The sequence below is a fragment of the Notolepis coatsorum genome (genome assembly GCF_963971535.1).
Source record: "Notolepis coatsorum genome assembly, chromosome: 11".
In the NCBI taxonomy this organism is placed as follows: domain Eukaryota; kingdom Metazoa; phylum Chordata; class Actinopteri; order Aulopiformes; family Paralepididae; genus Notolepis; species Notolepis coatsorum.
This window is the reverse complement of record NC_140175.1, coordinates 121221092-121241327: the sequence shown is the minus strand read 5'-3', so window position 1 is coordinate 121241327 and position 20236 is coordinate 121221092. Positions and strand designations below refer to the sequence as shown.

The 20236-nt window shown below is 46.5% G+C and overlaps 1 protein-coding gene across 5 annotated transcripts in view; it reads right to left on the bottom strand.

Annotated features, from left to right (window-relative positions):
* The window catches only part of sptan1 (spectrin alpha, non-erythrocytic 1), a 137442-nt gene that overhangs the window by 95103 nt on the left and 22103 nt on the right, over positions 1–20236 (bottom strand). For all 5 annotated transcript variants that reach the window (XM_084325426.1, XM_084325427.1, XM_084325423.1 and 2 more), the window contains exons 2-7: positions 16133–16372; positions 15326–15451; positions 10021–10161; positions 6360–6640; positions 3471–3615; positions 2881–3035 (exon numbers count right to left, since the gene is read on the bottom strand). In XM_084325426.1, the coding sequence (XP_084181552.1) occupies positions 2881–3035; positions 3471–3615; positions 6360–6640; positions 10021–10161; positions 15326–15451; positions 16133–16369 (1085 nt within the window). In that variant the 5' untranslated portion in view covers positions 16370–16372. The remainder of the gene's footprint in view (positions 1–2880; positions 3036–3470; positions 3616–6359; positions 6641–10020; positions 10162–15325; positions 15452–16132; positions 16373–20236) is intronic.

Sequence of the window (20236 nt, the reverse complement as noted above, 5' to 3'; positions counted from 1 at the left end):
CCATATAAATACTACTGTATTTGACCCATATAAATACTATTGTATTTGACCCATATAAATACTACTGTATTTATAACATTTATTAAACATTATTATATCACCATTTTTGCATGTGTATTTTACCGCCTAGTGCCCTCTAGTGGGCATTCGCGGCAAGAGCTGGAACGTGAATCCAAGTCTGTAAACAGTTAAAGGTGTCATGCAGTGCTATTCCTAGCACTATTTGGGCAACTTTACACACTTCCTGTGAGTCTATGTAACACATGTGTAATTTTTATTCCAAAAATAATCATTGTTTTATATTTCTAATCTTGTACTCAAAACCAGCATTTTTCAGCCTCATGAAAGCAGGCTATTATTGGCTTGGCTCCACCCACACTTTGAGTGACAGCCACCCACCAAATAGCTCCGCCCATCTCCCCGTCATTCCATCCAGGTGGAGGTCTTATTGATTGATTGATTGATTGATTGAAAACTTTATTAACAGATTGTAGAATGGGTACAATACAGTACAGCTCAATACACACAATTGTTAAGGGGATGCAGACCAGAGAAAGACTTTCGTCTTGTTTACATCAGGGTCCCCCCTTAGGTTTCAGGTTACATACAAATATGGTATGTCATAAATATAGAGATGTAGCAGTACTGTCTATCTATATATATATATGTTACCACTATTTGTAAAAGCCACAACCACGTTACCATATTTGTAATAATGTAAATCATTGTGTCGTTGTACATAGTGTATACACCGTTAGAAGCTAACATAGGTTCCATCACTCTGAGAGTCCATGTTATGAACTATTACCACAGATATTTTCAGTTTTCAGGGTTGATCTAACAGTTTTGATTATGAAATCTCAGTCAAGGGTACCACAGGTCCTCTTCTCAGACCTGTGGGGCAAAGCACTGCACCATGCAAGCTACATGTCGCTGCATGTTGATCAATAGTAGCCCACTCGGTGCATCACAGTGGGCTACTATTGTGCTAACAACATGCTGCGACGTCTAGCTTGTTAGCCGGCATGAATACCCGATTTAAAATGGTTCTCTCCTCTTTGTATACCTTTGTCCTCACAAGTATTCTGCCAGGGAACTTATGGACACGACAATAGTAGTAGTTATAAGGTGTTTGAGCTTGTAACGTTAGTTAGCTCATAGCTATCGTGGTACACGAGAGCTATGAGCTAACTAACGTTACAAGCTCAAACGATAGCTATGAGCTAACTAACGTTACAAGCTCAAACACCTTATAACTACTACTATTGTCGTGTCCATAAGTTCCCTGGCAGAATAATTGTGAGGAAAAAGGTATACGAAGAGGAGAGAACCATTTTAAATCGGGCATTCATGCCGGCTAACAAGCTAGACGTCGGGGTATGTTGTTAGCACAATAGCTACCAAGCTAAGCTACGTTAGCTTCTAACGATGTATACACAATATGTACAACGACACAATGATCAAACACCTTATAACTACTACTATTGTCGTATCCATAAGTTCCCTGGCAGAATACTTGTGAGGACAAAGGTATACAAAGAGGAGAGAACCATTTTAAATCGAGCACTCATGCCGGCCGACAAGCCGGACACCGCGGTTGTTGTTAGCACAATAGTAGCCCACTGTGATGCACCGAGTGGGCCACCATTGATCAACATGCAGCGATGTGTAGCTTGCATGATGCGTGTGCAGTACACAGGTCTGAGAAGAGGACCTGCACATGATAGCAACCGGGAGCGTCGCGGAGCATTCCTAGATCCACTTCAACCAGCCGAGCGTCGGGAGCTCCAGCAGCTTGTCGATGTGCTAATAGCCTGGAGCCAGCTACCGTTAGCTTGCAGAGGCTATTAGCACACCGACAAGCTGTGTAGCCAGCAGGCTGAATGCTCCGCGACGCTGGTTGAAGTGGATCTAGGTAGCCAGCAGGCTGAATGCTCCGCGACGCCCCCGGTTGCTAACGCCGGCCCCGGCTGGTGCTAACTAGCTAGCGATCGCTCCCGAGTCCCGAGAGCTAACGCCGGTCTGTCTGTCGAAGAATGGAGGCGGGCATTACTAAAACCACAGAGCCAATCACATCACCGTGCGCTATAAACAGCGCCCTGTGACGTGCACCAGGTCATCAAATCAACATGACCTGATTTACTAGAGGCAAACAGGGGATGGGCTGTAGCTGAGGAATTCGTCAATATAGTATTTAGGCCCAAAAACACATTGATACGAACTCCTATTACTATAATACAATGCTAGAGACTGAAAAATGACATTTATAACGCATAGCCCCTTTAAACTACTTCCGGGTCAGCGTGATGTGTTGCCATCTAGTTTAAGAATCAAGTAGTTTGGCGTCTTAATCTGCATTTAGAAGTTGTAACCTAAGTAACTGGGTGATTTGTATATTTACCGTTTCATTTTCCGAGGGACATTGAGTATTTGTGATGAGACCCAGCTTGTGCTGCGTCAGAAGTGTTACTTTCGGCTCGTCAGTAAACACAACTTAAAGCTCCGTCAAGTCGAAATCTCACAGCTGGCTAATAATATTACATCGGATTTACATAGGAGTCGTTCAGGTGGGCGGGGCTCTACCTGTAGGAGTCGTTCAGGTGGGCGGGGCTCTACCTGTAGGAGTCGTTCAGGTGGGCGGGGCTCTACCTGTAGGAGTCGTTCAGGTGGGCGGGGCTCTACCTGTAGGAGTCGTTCAGGTGGGCGGGGCTCTACCTGTAGGAGTCGTTCAGGTGGGCGGGGCTCTACCTGTAGGAGTCGTTCAGGTGGGCGTGGCTCTACCTGTAGGAGTCGTTCAGGTGGGCGGGGCTCTACCTGTAGGAGTCGTTCAGGTGGGCGTGGCTCTACCTGTAGGAGTCGTTCAGGTGGGCGTGGCTCTACCTGTAGGAGTCGTTCAGGTGGGCGTGGCGCTCCGCGGCCAGCGTGCGGATCTGCTCCCAGTTGGTGATGAGCTCGTCCCGCTTCAGGTGGATCTGGGCGGCGTTCTGGGGGTGTGTCTGCTGCAGGCGCTCCGCCTCGCCGCCCAGCGTGTTCACCTGATGGTGGAGGAGGAAGAGGAAGAGGAGGAGGAAGAGGAGGAGGAAGAGGAAGAGGAGGAGGAAGGCGGACAACAGGAAGTTAGAATGGCTTCAAACTTCCAACTGCATCGGAATCAGAAAGGTCTTTATTGCCAAGTAGGTTACACACATACAGTACAAGGCATTCGATTTGGTGGTTTTTGGTGCGACATTAACCCTTTCACTACCACACTACAGAAGGTTAACCCTTTCACTACCACACTTTGGTAGTGTGGTAGTGAAAGGGTTAACGGACAGACAAAAAAAAAATAAGAATAAAATAAAATGGAATATAAACTAAATAAAAATAGAAGCACAATAGAATTATATAAATAAAATAGGCCAGGGCTGTATATATACACTAATTAGAATAACAATCCAGTGGGATGGAATATGAGTGAGTCTTCGCCCCACCTTGTCCTCCAGCGCCGCCAGGTCCCGCTCCAGCCCCTCGTGCTTGCGGAGCAGCGCCTGAACACTGGCCAGGTCCCGGCCGAAGTCGTCTGAGGCCATCAGCTGCTCCTTCTCCCTGATCCAGCTGATGGTCTCGTCCACATCCCTGTTTCAGACACGGAGGCTCACAGTCAGGCAAACTACACCTCTAGAGCCTCTTGTTCTTGTGCTGCATGATGGGAGGTGTAGTTTGACATCACTTTAGTTTCCTATAGGGAGGTGTAGTCTGACGTCACTTTAGTTTCCTATAGGGAGGTGTAGTCTGACGTCACTTTAGTTTACTATAGGGAGGTGTAGTCTGACGTCACTTTAGTTTCCTATAGGGAGGTGTAGTCTGACGTCACTTTAGTTTCCTATAGGGAGGTGTAGTCTGACATCACTTTAGTTTCCTATAGGGAGGTGTAGTCTGACGTCACTTTAGTTTCCTATAAGGAGGTGTAGTCTGACGTCACTTTAGTTTCCTATAGGGAGGTGTAGTCTGACGTCACTTTAGTTTCCTATAGGGAGGTGTAGTCTGACGTCACTTTAGTTTCCTATAGGGAGGTGTAGTCTGACGTCACTTTAGTTTCCTATAGGGAGGTGTAGTCTGACGTCACTTTAGTTTCCTATAGGGAGGTGTAGTCTGACGTCACTTTAGTTTCCTATAGGGAGGTGTAGTCTGACGTCACTTTAGTTTCCTATAGGGAGGTGTAGTCTGAGGTCACTTTAGTTTCCTATAGGGAGGTGTAGTCTGACGTCACTGTAGTTTCCTATAGGGAGGTGTAGTCTGACGTCACTTTAGTTTCCTATAGGGAGGTGTAGTCTGATGTCACTTTAGTTTCCTATAGGGAGGTGTAGTCTGACATCACTTTAGTTTCCTATAGGGAGGTGTAGTCTGACGTCACTTTAGTTTCCTATAGGGAGGTGTAGTCTGACGTCACTTTAGTTTCCTATAGGGAGGTGTAGTCTGACGTCACTTTAGTTTCCTATAGGGAGGTGTAGTCTGACGTGACTTTAGTTTCCTATAGGGAGGTTTAGTTTCCTATAGGGAGGTGTAGTCTGACATCACTTTAGTTTCCTATAGGGAGGTGTAGTCTGACGTCACTTTAGTTTCCTATAGGGAGGTGTAGTCTGACATCACTTTAGTTTCCTATAGGGAGGTGTAGTCTGACGTCACTTTAGTTTCCTATAGGGAGGTGTAGTCTGACGTCACTTTAGTTTCCTATAGGGAGGTGTAGTCTGACGTCACTGTAGTTTCCTATAGGGAGGTGTAGTCTGACATCACTTTAGTTTCCTATAGGGAGGTGTAGTCTGACATCACTTTAGTTTCCTATAGGGAGGTGTAGTCTGACGGCACTTTAGTTTCCTATAGGGAGGTGTAGTCTGACATCACTTTAGTTTCCTATAGGGAGGTGTAGTCTGACATCACTTTAGTTTCCTATAGGGAGGTGTAGTCTGACGTCACTTTAGTTTCCTATAGGGAGGTGTAGTCTGACGTCACTTTAGTTTCCTATAGGGAGGTGTAGTCTGACGTCACTTTAGTTTCCTATAGGGAGGTGTAGTCTGACGTCACTTTAGTTTCCTATAGGGAGGTGTAGTCTGACGTCACTGTAGTTTCCTATAGGGAGGTGTAGTCTGACGTCACTGTAGTTTCCTATAGGGAGGTGTAGTCTGACGTCACTGTAGTTTCCTATAGGGAGGTGTAGTCTGACGTCACTTTAGTTTCCTATAGGGAGGTGTAGTCTGACGTCACTTTTAGGGATGCCCCGATCACGTTTTTTGCCACCGATACCGATCACCGATCGTCTTGAGCCATATCGGCCGATACCGATATCGATCGTTTTGGTATAATAAAAAAAAAAAAAAAAAAATTATATAGATTTTTTTTACATTTTTTATAAAAAATATATATTATATAATCATACTTGTAGTTGTATTATCTGCGAGACATCGCCACCACGCAACAAGTCAAAATGCTCGCTATCTGCAAACAGCTCCACTGTCTGTGTGTATACTCGAGTAGCCTCCAGCTACGGCCAGGATTCTCCGGAGCTGCAGCTGGATCCTATTGATCACATTCAGCAAGCCCTCAGCTCGAATACGCATCGAATCAATGTTATAAGACATTGATATCAGGAGCTATCTGTAGCTACTGCTAGCCGGCTAGATAACGTTAAGACAACGCCTCAGTGAACTATTTAGTTGAATGGGACATTTCGTTTTGAACAGTGAGCTAACGTGAGCTAACGTGAGCTAACGTGAGCTATCATGCACTACTAGACTTGCTGGAGCATTTGTTGATATCAGAAGCTATCAGTAGCTAGCCGGCTAGATACAGTTAACAATTCCTCATGTATTAAACTAAAAGTGAATAGTTGACTAGGTAATTTTGTTTAAACAGTAACGGTAGCTAACGTTAGCTCACAGAGGTTGTATGCACTAGAGCAGACTATTGCTGGAGCTTGTTTACACAGGGAAGGGAGGGGCAGGAGGAGGAGGAGCGGCAGTTTGCAGCTCCCGTGTGTCTGAGACGGAACTCAGCGAGTGAGATCTCCGCTAAGAATTGGTCATGTTTTTAGATCGGTTTCCACGATCGGCGAAAATAAAGCATTATCGGAATTCACCAATCTCATATTTATACTGAATATCGGCCGATACCGATCGCTGGCCGATCGATCGGGGCATCCCTACTTTAGTTTCCTGTAGGGAGGTGTAGTCTGACGTCACTTTAGTTCTGACTCTAACAACATGCTGCTGGATGGTATGGTACCTGTGGAAGCGCTGCCTCTGACTCTAACAACATGCTGCTGGATGGTATGGTACCTGTGGAAGCGCTGCCTCTGACTCTAACAACATGCTGCTGGATGGTACCTGTTGAAGCGCTGCACCTCTGCCGCTCCGAACAGCTTGCCCTGCCTCTGCGTGGCGAGGCCGCGGAGCCGCTGCCAGGCCGCGTTCACCTCCTCCTGCTTGCGGAGGATCAGCGGGCTCTCCGGATGCGCCTCCTGGCTCAGCCGCGCCGCCAGCTGGTTGACCTCGTTGACGCGCTCCTCGTGGGCCGCCAGGTCCGTCTGGAACTCCTCGAACTTCTTCTGGAGAACCTCCACGTGCTCCAGGTCCTGGCCCAGCTCCTCCGAGGTGACGATGGCCTCCTGAGGGGTCGGGGGTCAGGGGGGGTAGAGGACCGTTAGGTAAACTGTGGAAGGACCGATGTACTGCGGACACACTGCGCCTCAGCCGGTTTGAAGATAAGAGGAACGCCATTCTTAAATAATTTTTAAAAAGCACCTATATGCACAAGACTGCTTAGGCTAGATCATTATCCCTGTAAGAAAGATATTTGTAAATAAACATAACATGCTTGGTGTTTAGATGTAAATAAATATAACAGGCTTGGTGTTTAGATGTAAATAAATATAACAGGCTTGGTGTTTAGATGTAAATAAATATAACAGGCTTGGTGTTTAGATGTAAATAAATATAACAGGCTTGGTGTTTAGATGTAAATAAATATAACAGACTTGGTGTTTAGATGTAAATAAATATAACAGGCTTGGTGTTTAGATGTAAATAAATATAACAGGCTTGGTGTTTAGATGTAAATAAATATAACAGACTTGGTGTTTAGATGTAAATAAATATAACAGGCTTGGTGTTTAGATGTAAATAAATATAACAGGCTTGGTGTTTAGATGTAAATAAATATAACAGACTTGGTGTTTAGATGTAAATAAATATAACAGGCTTGGTGTTTAGATGTAAATAAATATAACAGGCTTGGTGTTTAGATGTAAATAAATATAACAGACTTGGTGTTTAGATGTAAATAAATATAACAGGCTTGGTGTTTAGATGTAAATAAATATAACAGACTTGGTGTTTAGATGTAAATAAATATAACAGACTTGGTGTTTAGATGTAAATAAATATAACAGACTTGGTGTTTAGATGTAAATAAATATAACAGACTTGGTGTTTAGATGTAAATAAATATAACAGGCTTGGTGTTTAGATGTAAATAAATATAACAGACTTGGTGTTTAGATGTAAATAAATATAACAGACTTGGTGTTTAGATGTGAATAAATATAACAGACTTGGTGTTTAGATGTAAATAAATATAACAGGCTTGGTGTTTAGATGTAAATAAATATAACAGGCTTGGTGTTTAGATGTGAATAAATATAACAGGCTTGGTGTTTAGATGTAAATAAATATAACAGACTTGGTGTTTAGATGTAAATAAATATAACAGACTTGGTGTTTAGATGTGAATAAATATAACAGACTTGGTGTTTAGATGTAAATAAATATAACAGGCTTGGTGTTTAGATGTAAATAAATATAACAGACTTGGTGTTTAGATGTAAATAAATATAACAGACTTGGTGTTTAGATGTAAATAAATATAACAGACTTGGTGTTTAGATGTGAATAAATATAACAGGCTTGGTGTTCAGATGTAAATAAATATAACAGGCTTGGTGTTTAGATGTAAATAAATATAACAGGCTTGGTGTTCAGATGTGAATAAATATAACAGGCTTGGTGTTTCGATGTAAATAAATATAACAGGCTTGGTGTTTAGATGTAAATAAATATAACAGACTTGGTGTTTCGATGTAAATAAATATAACAGGCTTGGTGTGTTTAGATGTGAATAAATATAACAGGCTTGGTGTTTAGATGTGAATAAATATAACAGGCTTGGTGTGTTTAGATGTGAAGCACCTCTATGACGGCAAGGTCACAAATCCACTCACTCAACTAACCCACTCTGCCCCTAGTGGTGGCTGACAGGAATGGCACTTTGTGTAAGACCAATCAAATGTATGCCAGAATGCTTCACATCTATGACAGTCCTTGTTCACTTAAGGCAAGACGGTACCCCCTAATAGGCTAAACAAATATTTTAATAGATATCACTATGAATCTTTCCCAGTTTGTTATGTACATATAAACTAAGAAAAAATATATTGCAAGTTTTCTGCATTTTATTGTTTATATATGCAAATGAGGCACTTCCTCATTAACACATCCCACGCCGGAAACAGTTTACGACATGTTTTAAGTTCATGCGAATTCTGCCAATCCACAGCGTACGACGTTATTGAGATCATATTTAAATTTTTCGCCATGTTATTCATAATTCCCTCACGGAGCCTGGTCTGATGCAATAGGACTCGGCACAACTCTGCAACGCTTAAATACTGCCCCCTGGTGGATGATCGGCGAGTTGCCAAACCGGAAATGGACGAGTCGACCTCGGTGCGTCTCCGAAATGCGTCCGGCACTCGCATATTGTTGCGGGACTCTAGCCACACACTGTGTATATGGATCGCTGCCATAACTCAATAATCGACATGATTTGGGTGTGTATTATTATTATACAAACCGGAAATGGATCGACTCGATCGCCGTCAAATAAGTGGGATCTTTTTGCTCCAGTCTCATCGCCCAACGGTAAGAGGACGCTGACGTTACTTTCAGCCTGTTTGTTTATTATTATCCATGCAAACTGCTCTGATCAATATATCACCCATACTACATAAAGCATTTAACGACGATCACGGAATTATAAACGACCCCCCCCCCCGTTCATCCACGCATGATCAGTCATAACGTTTAGGATCATGTACAGTTGAAATTTTTAATATAGCGTGGATCGGCAACAAACGGCATTTGATAATCTATATATGCATTTATGCCTATATCTCACGTTCTAGGAATTACTGCAGAAAACGATAAAAACATATTTATATTCTAGACGGTATTTTCGTATGAATGAAAAAGTAAAACGTTCCTACATCCTGAAGGATAGATAATTGACGTTGAATGGGCCATAGTAATGTCAATTTAGCAATACAATTTAAAAAGTTATAGCCCTGCAAAGAAGGTGAACATCTGTACAGTGCTGGCAGAGAATGGTATAAGATGCTCAAATTGCATGGCAGGGAATGTGTTGTATCGCCAAGACTCGCATCACCAACATGGATAATGCCAGATTCAAAAACTTGGTTTCATTTTGTCGATACATTTAAAACGAAACTTTTTCCAGAGGGGATTGTGGTTGTGTCTTATCAGCCCATACATCAGGAAATAATGGTCATAAATTTTTTTTTTTTTTTCGCCTAGTTTTGGGATAAAATGTAATGTACTATAAACCCGGCTATGAATGATATATCAACAAACCTGTCTGTAATTAGAAGCAGGATATGGTGTGTGTAGGTACTAGGGAAATGGAGTTCCATGTCTTTGTGTGTAAGTAAAATGCATAAAAACTAGTTTGAGAAAACGTCCTCAAAGTTCTGTATTGTAATTGTGATCTATGGACACAATCAGACAAAATGAAGTAAAATAAACAACTAATTGTCTGGTTGATATTTTATTGCCGCTAGTTTGAAGTAAGACATGTCCCCGTTGCCATAGAAACAAGCTGATTGACCGCGTGCCTGACTCAGCGCCACAAGAGGGTGTCTCTGACCTCGTCACTGATCCAGTCCAGGGCGTCCTCACTCCCTCAGGTACTGACCTTGTCACTGATCCAGTCCAGGGCGTCCTCACACTCCCTCAGGTACTGCACCAGCTTCTGCGCCTGTAGCAGACGCACTCCCTTCTCCTGGGTCTTCAGGAGCAGCAGCTCCCACAGGCGGTGGAGTTCCTCCAGGCGGGTCTGTGGAGAGAGAGAGGACATCATGATCCAGGAGAGGGTGAGAGGGAGAGAGAAAGGAGAGAGAGGACATCATGATCCAGGAGAGGGTGAGAGGGAGAGAGAGAAGAGAGAGGACATCATGATCCAGGAGAGGGTGAGAGGGAGAGAGAGAGGAGAGAGAGGACATCATGATCCAGGAGAGGGTGAGAGGGAGAGAGAGAGGAGAGAGAGGACATCATGATCCAGGAGAGGGTGAGAGGGAGAGAGAGAGGAGAGAGAGGACATCATGATCCAGGAGAGGGTGAGGGAGAGAGAGAGGAGGGAGAGGACATCATGATCCAGGAGAGGGTGAGAGGGAGAGAGAGAGGAGAGAGAGGACATCATGATCCAGGAGAGGGTGAGAGGGAGAGAGAGAGGTGAGAGAGGACATCATGATCCAGGAGAGTGTGAGAGGGAGAGAGAGGAGAGAGAGGACATCATGATCCAGGAGAGGGTGAGAGGGAGAGAGAGAGGAGAGAGAGGACATCATGATCCAGGAGAGGGTGAGGGAGAGAGAGAGGAGGGAGAGGACATCATGATCCAGGAGAGGGTGAGAGGGAGAGAGAGGAGAGAGAGAGGACATCATGATCCAGGAGAGGGTGAGAGGGAGAGAGAGAGGAGGGAGAGAGGACATCATGATCCAGGAGAGGGTGAGAGGGAGAGAGAGAGGAGAGAGAGGACATCATGATCCAGGAGAGGGTGAGAGGGAGAGAGAGAGGAGAGAGAGAGGACATCATGATCCAGGAGAGGGTGAGAGGGAGAGAGAGAGGAGAGAGAGGACATCATGATCCAGGAGAGGGTGAGAGGGAGAGAGAGAGGAGGGAGAGGACATCATGATCCAGGAGAGGGTGAGAGGGAGAGAGAGAGGAGGGAGAGGACATCATGATCCAGGAGAGGGTGAGAGGGAGAGAGAGAGGACATCATGATCCAGGAGAGGGTGAGAGGGAGAGAGAGGAGAGAGAGGACATCATGATCCAGGAGAGGGTGAGAGGGAGAGAGAGAGAGGAGAGAGAGGACATCATGATCCAGGAGAGGGTGAGAGGGAGAGAGAGAGGAGAGAGAGGACATCATGATCCAGGAGAGGGTGAGAGGGAGAGAGAGAGGAGGGAGAGGACATCATGATCCAGGAGAGGGTGAGAGGGAGAGAGAGAGGAGAGAGAGGACATCATGATCCAGGAGAGGGTGAGAGAGAGGAGAGAGGAGAGAGAGGACATCATGATCCAGGAGAGGGTGAGAGGGAGAGAGAGAGGAGGGAGAGAGAGAGAGAGGAGAGAGAGGAGAGAGAGGATTCATGATCCAGGAGAGGGTGAGAGGGAGAGAGAGAGGACATCATGATCCAGGAGAGGGTGAGAGGGAGAGAGAGGAGAGAGAGAGGACATCATGATCCAGGAGAGGGTGAGAGGGAGAGAGAGAGGACATCATGATCCAGGAGAGGGTGAGAGGGAGAGAGAGAGGAGAGAGAGGACATCATGATCCAGGAGAGGGTGAGAGGGAGAGAGAGAGGAGGGAGAGGACATCATGATCCAGGAGAGGGTGAGAGGGAGAGAGAGAGGAGGGAGAGGACATCATGATCCAGGAGAGGGTGAGAGGGAGAGAGAGAGGACATCATGATCCAGGAGAGGGTGAGAGGGAGAGAGAGGAGAGAGAGGACATCATGATCCAGGAGAGGGTGAGAGGGAGAGAGAGAGAGGAGAGAGAGGACATCATGATCCAGGAGAGGGTGAGAGGGAGAGAGAGGAGAGAGAGGACATCATGATCCAGGAGAGGGTGAGAGGGAGAGAGAGAGGAGAGAGAGGACATCATGATCCAGGAGAGGGTGAGAGGGAGAGAGAGAGGAGAGAGAGGACATCATGATCCAGGAGAGGGTGAGAGGGAGAGAGAGAGGAGAGAGAGGACATCATGATCCAGGAGAGGGTGAGAGGGAGAGAGAGAGGAGAGAGAGGACATCATGATCCAGGAGAGGGTGAGAGGGAGAGAGAGAGGAGAGAGAGAGGACATCATGATCCAGGAGAGGATGAGAGAGAGGAGAGAGAGGACATCATGATCCAGGAGAGGGTGAGAGGGAGAGAGAGAGGAGGGAGAGGACATCATGATCCAGGAGAGGGTGAGAGGGAGAGAGAGGAGAGAGAGAGGACATCATGATCCAGGAGAGGGTGAGAGGGAGAGAGAGAGGAGAGAGAGAGGACATCATGATCCAGGAGAGGGTGAGAGGGAGAGAGAGAGGAGAGAGAGAGAGAGAGAGGAGAGAGAGGACATCATGATCCAGGAGAGGGTGAGAGGGAGAGAGAGAGGAGAGAGAGGACATCATGATCCAGGAGAGGGTGAGAGGGAGAGAGAGAGGAGAGAGAGAGAGAGAGAGGAGAGAGAGGACATCATGATCCAGGAGAGGGTGAGAGGGAAAGAGATGACATCATGATCCAGGAGAGGGTGAGAGGGAGAGAGAGGAGAGAGAGGAGAGAGAGAGGACATCATGATCCAGGAGAGGGTGAGAGGGAGAGAGAGGAGAGAGAGAGAGAGAGGAGAGAGAGGAGAGAGAGAGGACATCATGATCCAGGAGAGGGTGAGAGGGAGAGAGAGAGGAGGGAGAGGACATCATGATCCAGGAGAGGGTGAGAGGGAGAGAGAGAGAGGAGAGAGAGGAGAGAGAGGATTCATGATCCAGGAGAGGGTGAGAGAGAGAGAGAGGAGAGAGAGGACATCATGATCCAGGAGAGGGTGAGAGGGTGAGAGAGAGAGAGAGGAGAGAGGACATCATGATCCAGGAGAGGGTGAGAGAGAGAGAGAGGAGAGAGAGGACATCATGATCCAGGAGAGGGTGAGAGAGAGAGAGAGAGAGGACATCATGATCCAGGAGAGGGTGAGAGGGAGAGAGAGAGGAGAGAGAGGACATCATGATCCAGGAGAGGGTGAGATGGAGAGAGAGAGGACATCATGATCCAGGAGAGGGTGAGAGGGAGAGAGAGGAGGGAGAGGACATCATGATCCAGGAGAGGGTGAGAGGGAGAGAGAGGAGAGAGAGAGAGAGAGGACATCATGATCCAGGAGAGGGTGAGAGGGAGAGAGAGAGGAGGGAGAGGACATCATGATCCAGGAGAGGGTGAGAGGGAGAGAGAGAGGAGGGAGAGGACATCATGATCCAGGAGAGGGTGAGATGGAGAGAGAGAGGAGGGAGAGAGAGAGAGGAGAGAGAGGAGAGAGAGGATTCATGATCCAGGAGAGGGTGAGAGAGAGAGAGAGAGGAGAGAGAGGACATCATGATCCAGGAGAGGGTGAGAGAGAGAGGAGAGAGAGGACATCATGATCCAGGAGAGGGTGAGAGAGAGAGAGAGAGGAGAGAGAGGACATCATGATCCAGGAGAGGGTGAGAGGGAGAGAGAGGAGAGAGAGGACATCATGATCCAGGAGAGGGTGAGAGGGAGAGAGAGAGGAGGGAGAGGACATCATGATCCAGGAGAGGGTGAGAGGGAGAGAGAGAGGACATCATGATCCAGGAGAGGGTGAGAGGGAGAGAGAGGAGAGAGAGGACATCATGATCCAGGAGAGGGTGAGAGGGAGAGAAAGAGGAGGTGGAGAGAGAGAGAGAGGACATCATGATCCAGGAGAGGGTGAGAGGGAGAGAGAGAGGAGGTGGAGAGAGAGAGGACATCATGATCCAGGAGAGGGTGAGAGGGAGAGAAAGAGGAGGTGGAGAGAGAGAGAGGACATCATGATCCAGGAGAGGGTGAGAGGGGGAGAGAGAGAGGAGGAGGAGGTGGAGAGGTGGAGAGAGAGAGGAGGTGGAGAGAGGGTGAGAGAGAGGAGAGGGGATGAGAGAGGGTGAGAGAGTGAGAGAGAGGGTGAAAGAGAGGATGAGAGAGAGGGAGCAAAGCAGATAAAGACAGAAGAAGGTAAAATGAAGGTAAATGGTGAATAAAAAGACTAAATTAATAGAATATAAATTAAATCAAGTGAAACATTTAACGTCTTCTACAGGGAAAGGAAGGTAAGATAAAGACACACACACACACACACACAGTTGAGTCTGTCCAGTGGAATTCGTTTTTGTTGCTCTGATGACTTTAAGTGTATGTACATTTATTCAATGACCTTTGATCCCTAAAATGGGTTCATGTATGAAGATATAGAATTCCTACATGATTCACCTTCACATGTAAACACCCTCAAATTAAAAGTGAAAGTCTGCACTTTAACCTCCGTCATTGTTCCATTTCAAATCCAAGTCCAGAACCAAAACAACAAAACATGTTTCACTCCACTCAGACTCACAGACTGCATTGTATATATATATATATATATATATATATATATATATATATATATATAGTATATATATTATTACTATTATTGCATTATGATAATTATTAATAATAACAAAAATAGTAATAATACAGCCATTGGAAGAGGCGTGTTCACTGCACACCGAGTCGAGCTGAACCTACTTGTATGAACTCGATCATATTGAGACTTATTACTACGGGCCTCTGTTGGGTCCGGTACGGCGTGTAGGACTGAACCAGAGGGGAAGGGGTTAACAACACACACACACACACACAAACACCTAGGTGAGGCTCCTTCAGCTGTCTGTCTGTGTGTGCGTGTGTGTGTGTGTGCTACTATATTATTGATTTTGTCCTGAATATGGTCTGAGACTATACAGTATGTTAGCGTGTTACATGGATGGTGTCTACAGTATGTTAGCGTGTTACATGGATGGTACAGTATGTTAGCGTGTTACATGGATGGTGTCTACAGTATGTTAGCGTGTTACATGGATGGTACAGTATGTTAGCGTGTTACATGGATGGTGTCTACAGTATGTTAGCGTGTTATATGGATGGTCTCTACAGTATGTTAGCGTGTTACATGGATGGTGTCTACAGTATGTTAGCGTGTTACATGGATGGTGTCTACAGTATGTTAGCGTGTTACATGGATGGTCTCTACAGTATGTTAGCGTGTTACATGGATGGTGTCTACAGTATGTTAGCGTGTTACATGGATGGTCTCTACAGTATGTTAGCGTGTTACATGGATGGTGTCTACAGTATGTTAGCGTGTTACATGGATGGTCTCTACAGTATGTTAGCGTGTTACATGGATGTGTATGTTAGCGTGTTACATGGATGTGTATGTTAGCGTGTCTTACCCGGATGGTCTCTGAAGCAAAGTGCCCCTCGCTGATCATGAGGTTGCCGGTGTCGTCCAGTTTGATGATGGCGCCGGCGTTGGCCTGGACTTCTGCCTCGAAGGCCTGGTGCTTCTGCAGCTTGCCCTGTGGGGGGGGGGGGGGGGGGGGGAGATGGGGGATGACCTTCAGGATCCAACATGTCTGCCCAGTCTTTCTGACAGATGTTGCGATTAAATTTGCGATTATAATAAAAAATAATAATTAAGCAGCCCCACAGAGGTGTATTGTAAAATGCGGCTTGCGTCTGGCCTACGCGGTGGGTCTGTTCGGGACACAGAGCCTGAAAATGTTTCTTTATACCTGGGAATCGATACCGGTACTTTGCTCTCCCTCTCTGAAGTCTAAACTTCACAGCACACAATCTAAAACCCCTTACCTCCCTCTCCCAAACCGATCTTGTATCTCAATGGGACTTCCTGGTTAAAATATGTTTTAAGTAAAAAAAAAAGTAAAATAAAAAGTGCGATTCTTTTTTTTGCGATTTGATAATTGCATCATTCCAAATCACGATTTCGATTTAAAATAGATTAATCGTGCAGCCCTAAAGCATGGCTGGATGACCTTCAGTATCCAACAAGTCTGCCCAGTGCACAGGTCACTGGAGGATTTACATCTACACACATTTCTTAAATCATACCTCTTGATCATACCAGCAAAACTGCCCTGAGAATGTCATCACACCGGCTAAACGTTTAGTTTATGGCATTGATGACAAGATGATTAGTAATAACAACATGTGACCGACGTGGCGTGCCGAGTGGATACCTGCAGGTTGGAGGGGTCCTTGTAGTTCTCGTCGGAGGCGATCTGCAGCTTCTCCTGGATCCACTTCTCCAGCTCGTCCGCGTCGCGGCGGAAGAACTGGAAGCGGTACGAGTCCTCCAGCTTCTGCCGGCGCACCATGGACAGCTCCTTGAAGCGCCGGTAGCGGTCCAGCACCTGCTGCCTGCGCTCCTGGATGTCATCGGCTGTCTCCAGCACCTTGGCCCCGCTGGTGTCCATTCTCTGGGGAGGAGCACGAGACCAGACCACGGTAAGTAAATGGCTGCATTTATATAGAGCAGCTTTTATCCAAAGCGCTTTTACAATTTCACCCGTTCACTGTCTCACACAGACGGCGGAAGAGACCGTGCCAAGGTGCCGACCTGCTCATCGGGAGCGGTCGTTAGGGGGTTAAGTAGGTGTCTTGCTCAAGGACACTTCGACGCGCTGCCTGGGAGAAGCGGGAATCGAACCGGGAACCTCCGGATTACCGGTCGACTGCTCTACATTTACATTTAGTCATTTAGCTGAACGCTTTTATCCAAAGCGACTTACAAGTTCTGTACGACAAGTCATCAGGAAGGAAGGGTACAACTCTATCAGCGGAGCAACAATGTTCATCAAAGTGTTGAGTGCTACAGTGTAGGTTAGTTTATTAGAGGTTTGTACTCATTTCATGACACCCATGGGGTTTTTAGATACTTTGAGGTTTGTTTATGGGTACTAGGGGTGGGACGATACATCGATCCAGATCGATATATCGATCTATTATCAATAATCAAATAGGATCGATGCCGATTCCTCCTGAGCAACGTCAGAAGGATACGCCCCTTCCTGACAAAAGAAGCCACCCAACTCCTCGTCCAATCAACAGTCATCTCCCGCCTCGACTACTGCAATGCACTGCTCGCTGGCCTCCCGGCCACTGCCACTAAGCCTCTTCAACTCATTCAGAACGCAGCGGCCCGCCTGATCTCAAACCTACCGAAGTCGGCCCATGTCACCCCACTTCTTAGGGACCTGCACTGGCTCCCCATTGCTGCACGAATCCGCTTCAAGGCCCTCGACCTAGCATACCGTGCGGCAAAGGGAACCGCTCCCGCCTACCTCCGGTCAATGGTCTCTAACTACACACCCTCAAGACCCCTACGCTCTGCATCTTCTGGCCGCCTCAGACCTACTCCTATCCAAGCTCCGGGAGGGTCATCAAAGAGAAGTCGCCTATTCTCAGTCCTTGCCCCACAATGGTGGAATGAACTACCCACCCCAGTTAGGACAGCCGAATCACGTCCAATCTTTCGCCGTCGACTAAAGACGCACTTCTTCAACCATTATCTGAATAAAAAAAAAAAAAAAAAAAAAAATCTAACCCTAACTAACCGTACTGTCATGCACTTGTCCTAATAAACTAACCTACACTGTAGCACTCAACACTTTGATGAACATTGTTGCTCAGCTGATAGAGTTGTGCCCTTCCTGATGGCTTGTCGTACAGAACTTGTAAGTCGCTTTGGATAAAAGCGTCAGCTAAATGACTAAATGTAAATGTAAATGTAAGATCGATTCATATTGCGATACTCTTATTTTGAAAATCCGGCGACGGCGACGTCATCGCCCCGCGCCCAGTGTTGTGAAACTCAAACTCCGTTTAACATCAACAGCTGCCAGTAGCGTCTAGAGCGTCACTACTAGAGCAAGACTAGTGTGCCTATTCTGTGACCCAAAACATGTCCCTGCTGTTTTATTCCACAACGGGTCCAATGCATCTAACCTGCTTTGCAATCCTCGTCACTCCATTATGCCCACGTCGCGTTAAAGATCGAAGATAACGTTACTTTAGCGTGAGCTAACAAGCTAACCCAGAGCCATAGGCAGAGAGAAGTGGGGACTGGGAGGGTGCATTCTCGGGGATAGCCCCACTAACAGGATCTGGCCGGTACTGCACCTTGGGACTCCCAATATGCTTTTCCAGCCAAAATACAGCTCTGTGACAGTGAATAGGATATTAATATCGAGAAAAAAAAGAAATGAACCAAAAACAGTGAACAGGAGGTCTATTTGTATTAAAAACAATAGATTGTTTTTCATTTAAATGTCTGGAAGAGCTCAAAAATAAAAATGTCATGATATTTCCATTGCCTTTTTTGTTTGTTGATTTAAATGTTACTGATTGTATTAAATGGGCACATAATATCGTCTCATATCGATCGCAGGCACCTGAATCGAATCGTATCGTATCGTATCGTGGCAGACTGTGTGATATCGGATAATATCGTATCGTTGTCCAAAAAATCGATATCGTATCGTGATTAAACTGGTGATTCCCACCCCTAATGGGTACTAGTCGAGGGAAGCCATCTTGCCTAACAGGCGCTCCAAGATGGCTGCTGGCTGCACCTCTGTCCACTCTCTGGACCTCTGCCCACTCTCTGGACCTCTGCCCACTCTTTGGACCTCCCCGTCCACTCTCTGGACCTCTGCCCACTCTCTGGACCTCTGCCCACTCTCTGGACCTCTGCCCACTCTCTGGACCTCCCCGTCCACTCTTTGGACCTCTGTCCACTCTCTGGACCTCTGCCCACTCTCTGGACCTCTGCCCACTCTTTGGACCTCCCCGTCCACTCTCTGGACCTCTGCGCCCACTCTCTGGACCTCTGTCCACTCTCTGGACCTCTGTCCACTCTCTGGACCTCCCCGTCCACTCTCTGGACCTCCCCGTCCACTCTCTGGACCTCCCCGTCCACTCTCTGGACCTCTGCCCACTCTCTGGACCTCTGCCCACTCTTTGGACCTCCCCGTCCACTCTCTGGACCTCTGCGTCCACTCTCTGGACCTCTGTCCACTCTCTGGACCTCTGTCCACTCTCTGGACCTCCCCGTCCACTCTCTGGACCTCTGTCCACTCTCTGGACCTCCCCGTCCACTCTCTGGACCTCTGTCCACTCTCTGGACCTCCCCGTCCACTCTTTGGACCGGCTCGCCTAATGAATGCATTCCTTTCACACAGCACCGCCAGCCACTGCTATGGCAACGTTAAGCACCGCTCACACAATTCACAGCCGTTCTTTTCAGCCGCTCTGCTCTCCAGCTCCGTCTGAAGCAGGACGTGTCGGAGCCCCGGAGCCCCGCTGACCTGCAGCTCTTTCACACGCTCTACTTTCCCCCGGCGGGCGGACCACACCACTGCCAAGTGAAGTGTTTCATGGATCAATGCTCACCAGTCAGTCAGTCCAGACTCCAGACCTTCAACTGAGAGGGAGAGGGAGAGGGTAGCAGGGACAACAAGGCTAGCAGTGGAGTGGCCATGGGGATGGCAGCTGACAACACTAGCATGTCAAATGGAGAGGTGTTTGGGGGGGTGGGGGGCAGGAATTCCAGCCACATTTGGACAGTCATCAGGCTTCACAGCACAATGGGACTGCTGCAGTCAGCACCAGCGCCCGCTACAGACCCCCCCCCCGTCACGCACAACCAACACTCTGTACTGGCCTCCCATCGGCTGCTTCTCAAAGAGCAGAGAGAAGACCGGAGTGAACGTCCAGCATGCCATTACATTATTATTATTTTTTTTTTTTTTAAATAAAGACTAAACTAATTTAAAGCTGAAGTCTGTTATTTTGTATATTGTACAGTATTGTAACATTGTCTTATTGTATAGTATTTAATGTTTCTTGTATAGTATTTTATGTTTCTCTTTCATTACTTGTGTGATTTTATTACTGCACCTTAACACTTTGATCGCCGGGGTTAAATTCATAATTTACCATGGATCGCCAGCCCTATTTAACATGGAGAAGTTCCCCTTCTTTGCAGGGCTATAACTTTTTAAATTCTATTGCTAAATTGCCATTATTATGGCCCATTCAATGTCCTATATGTATTGTTCAGGGTGTAGCAACGTTATACTTTTTCATTCACATATTCATACTAAAATATGGTCTAAAGTATAAGTATGTTTTTATCGTTTTCTGCAGCTTTCTTCAGAACGTGATTTATAGCCCCAAATGCATTATATTGATGATCAAATACAGTTTGGTAGGAATCTGTGAGAGATAAAAAATGTCAACTGGATGTGCTTCTAGAAGTTTCTACGTATCATCTGATGATG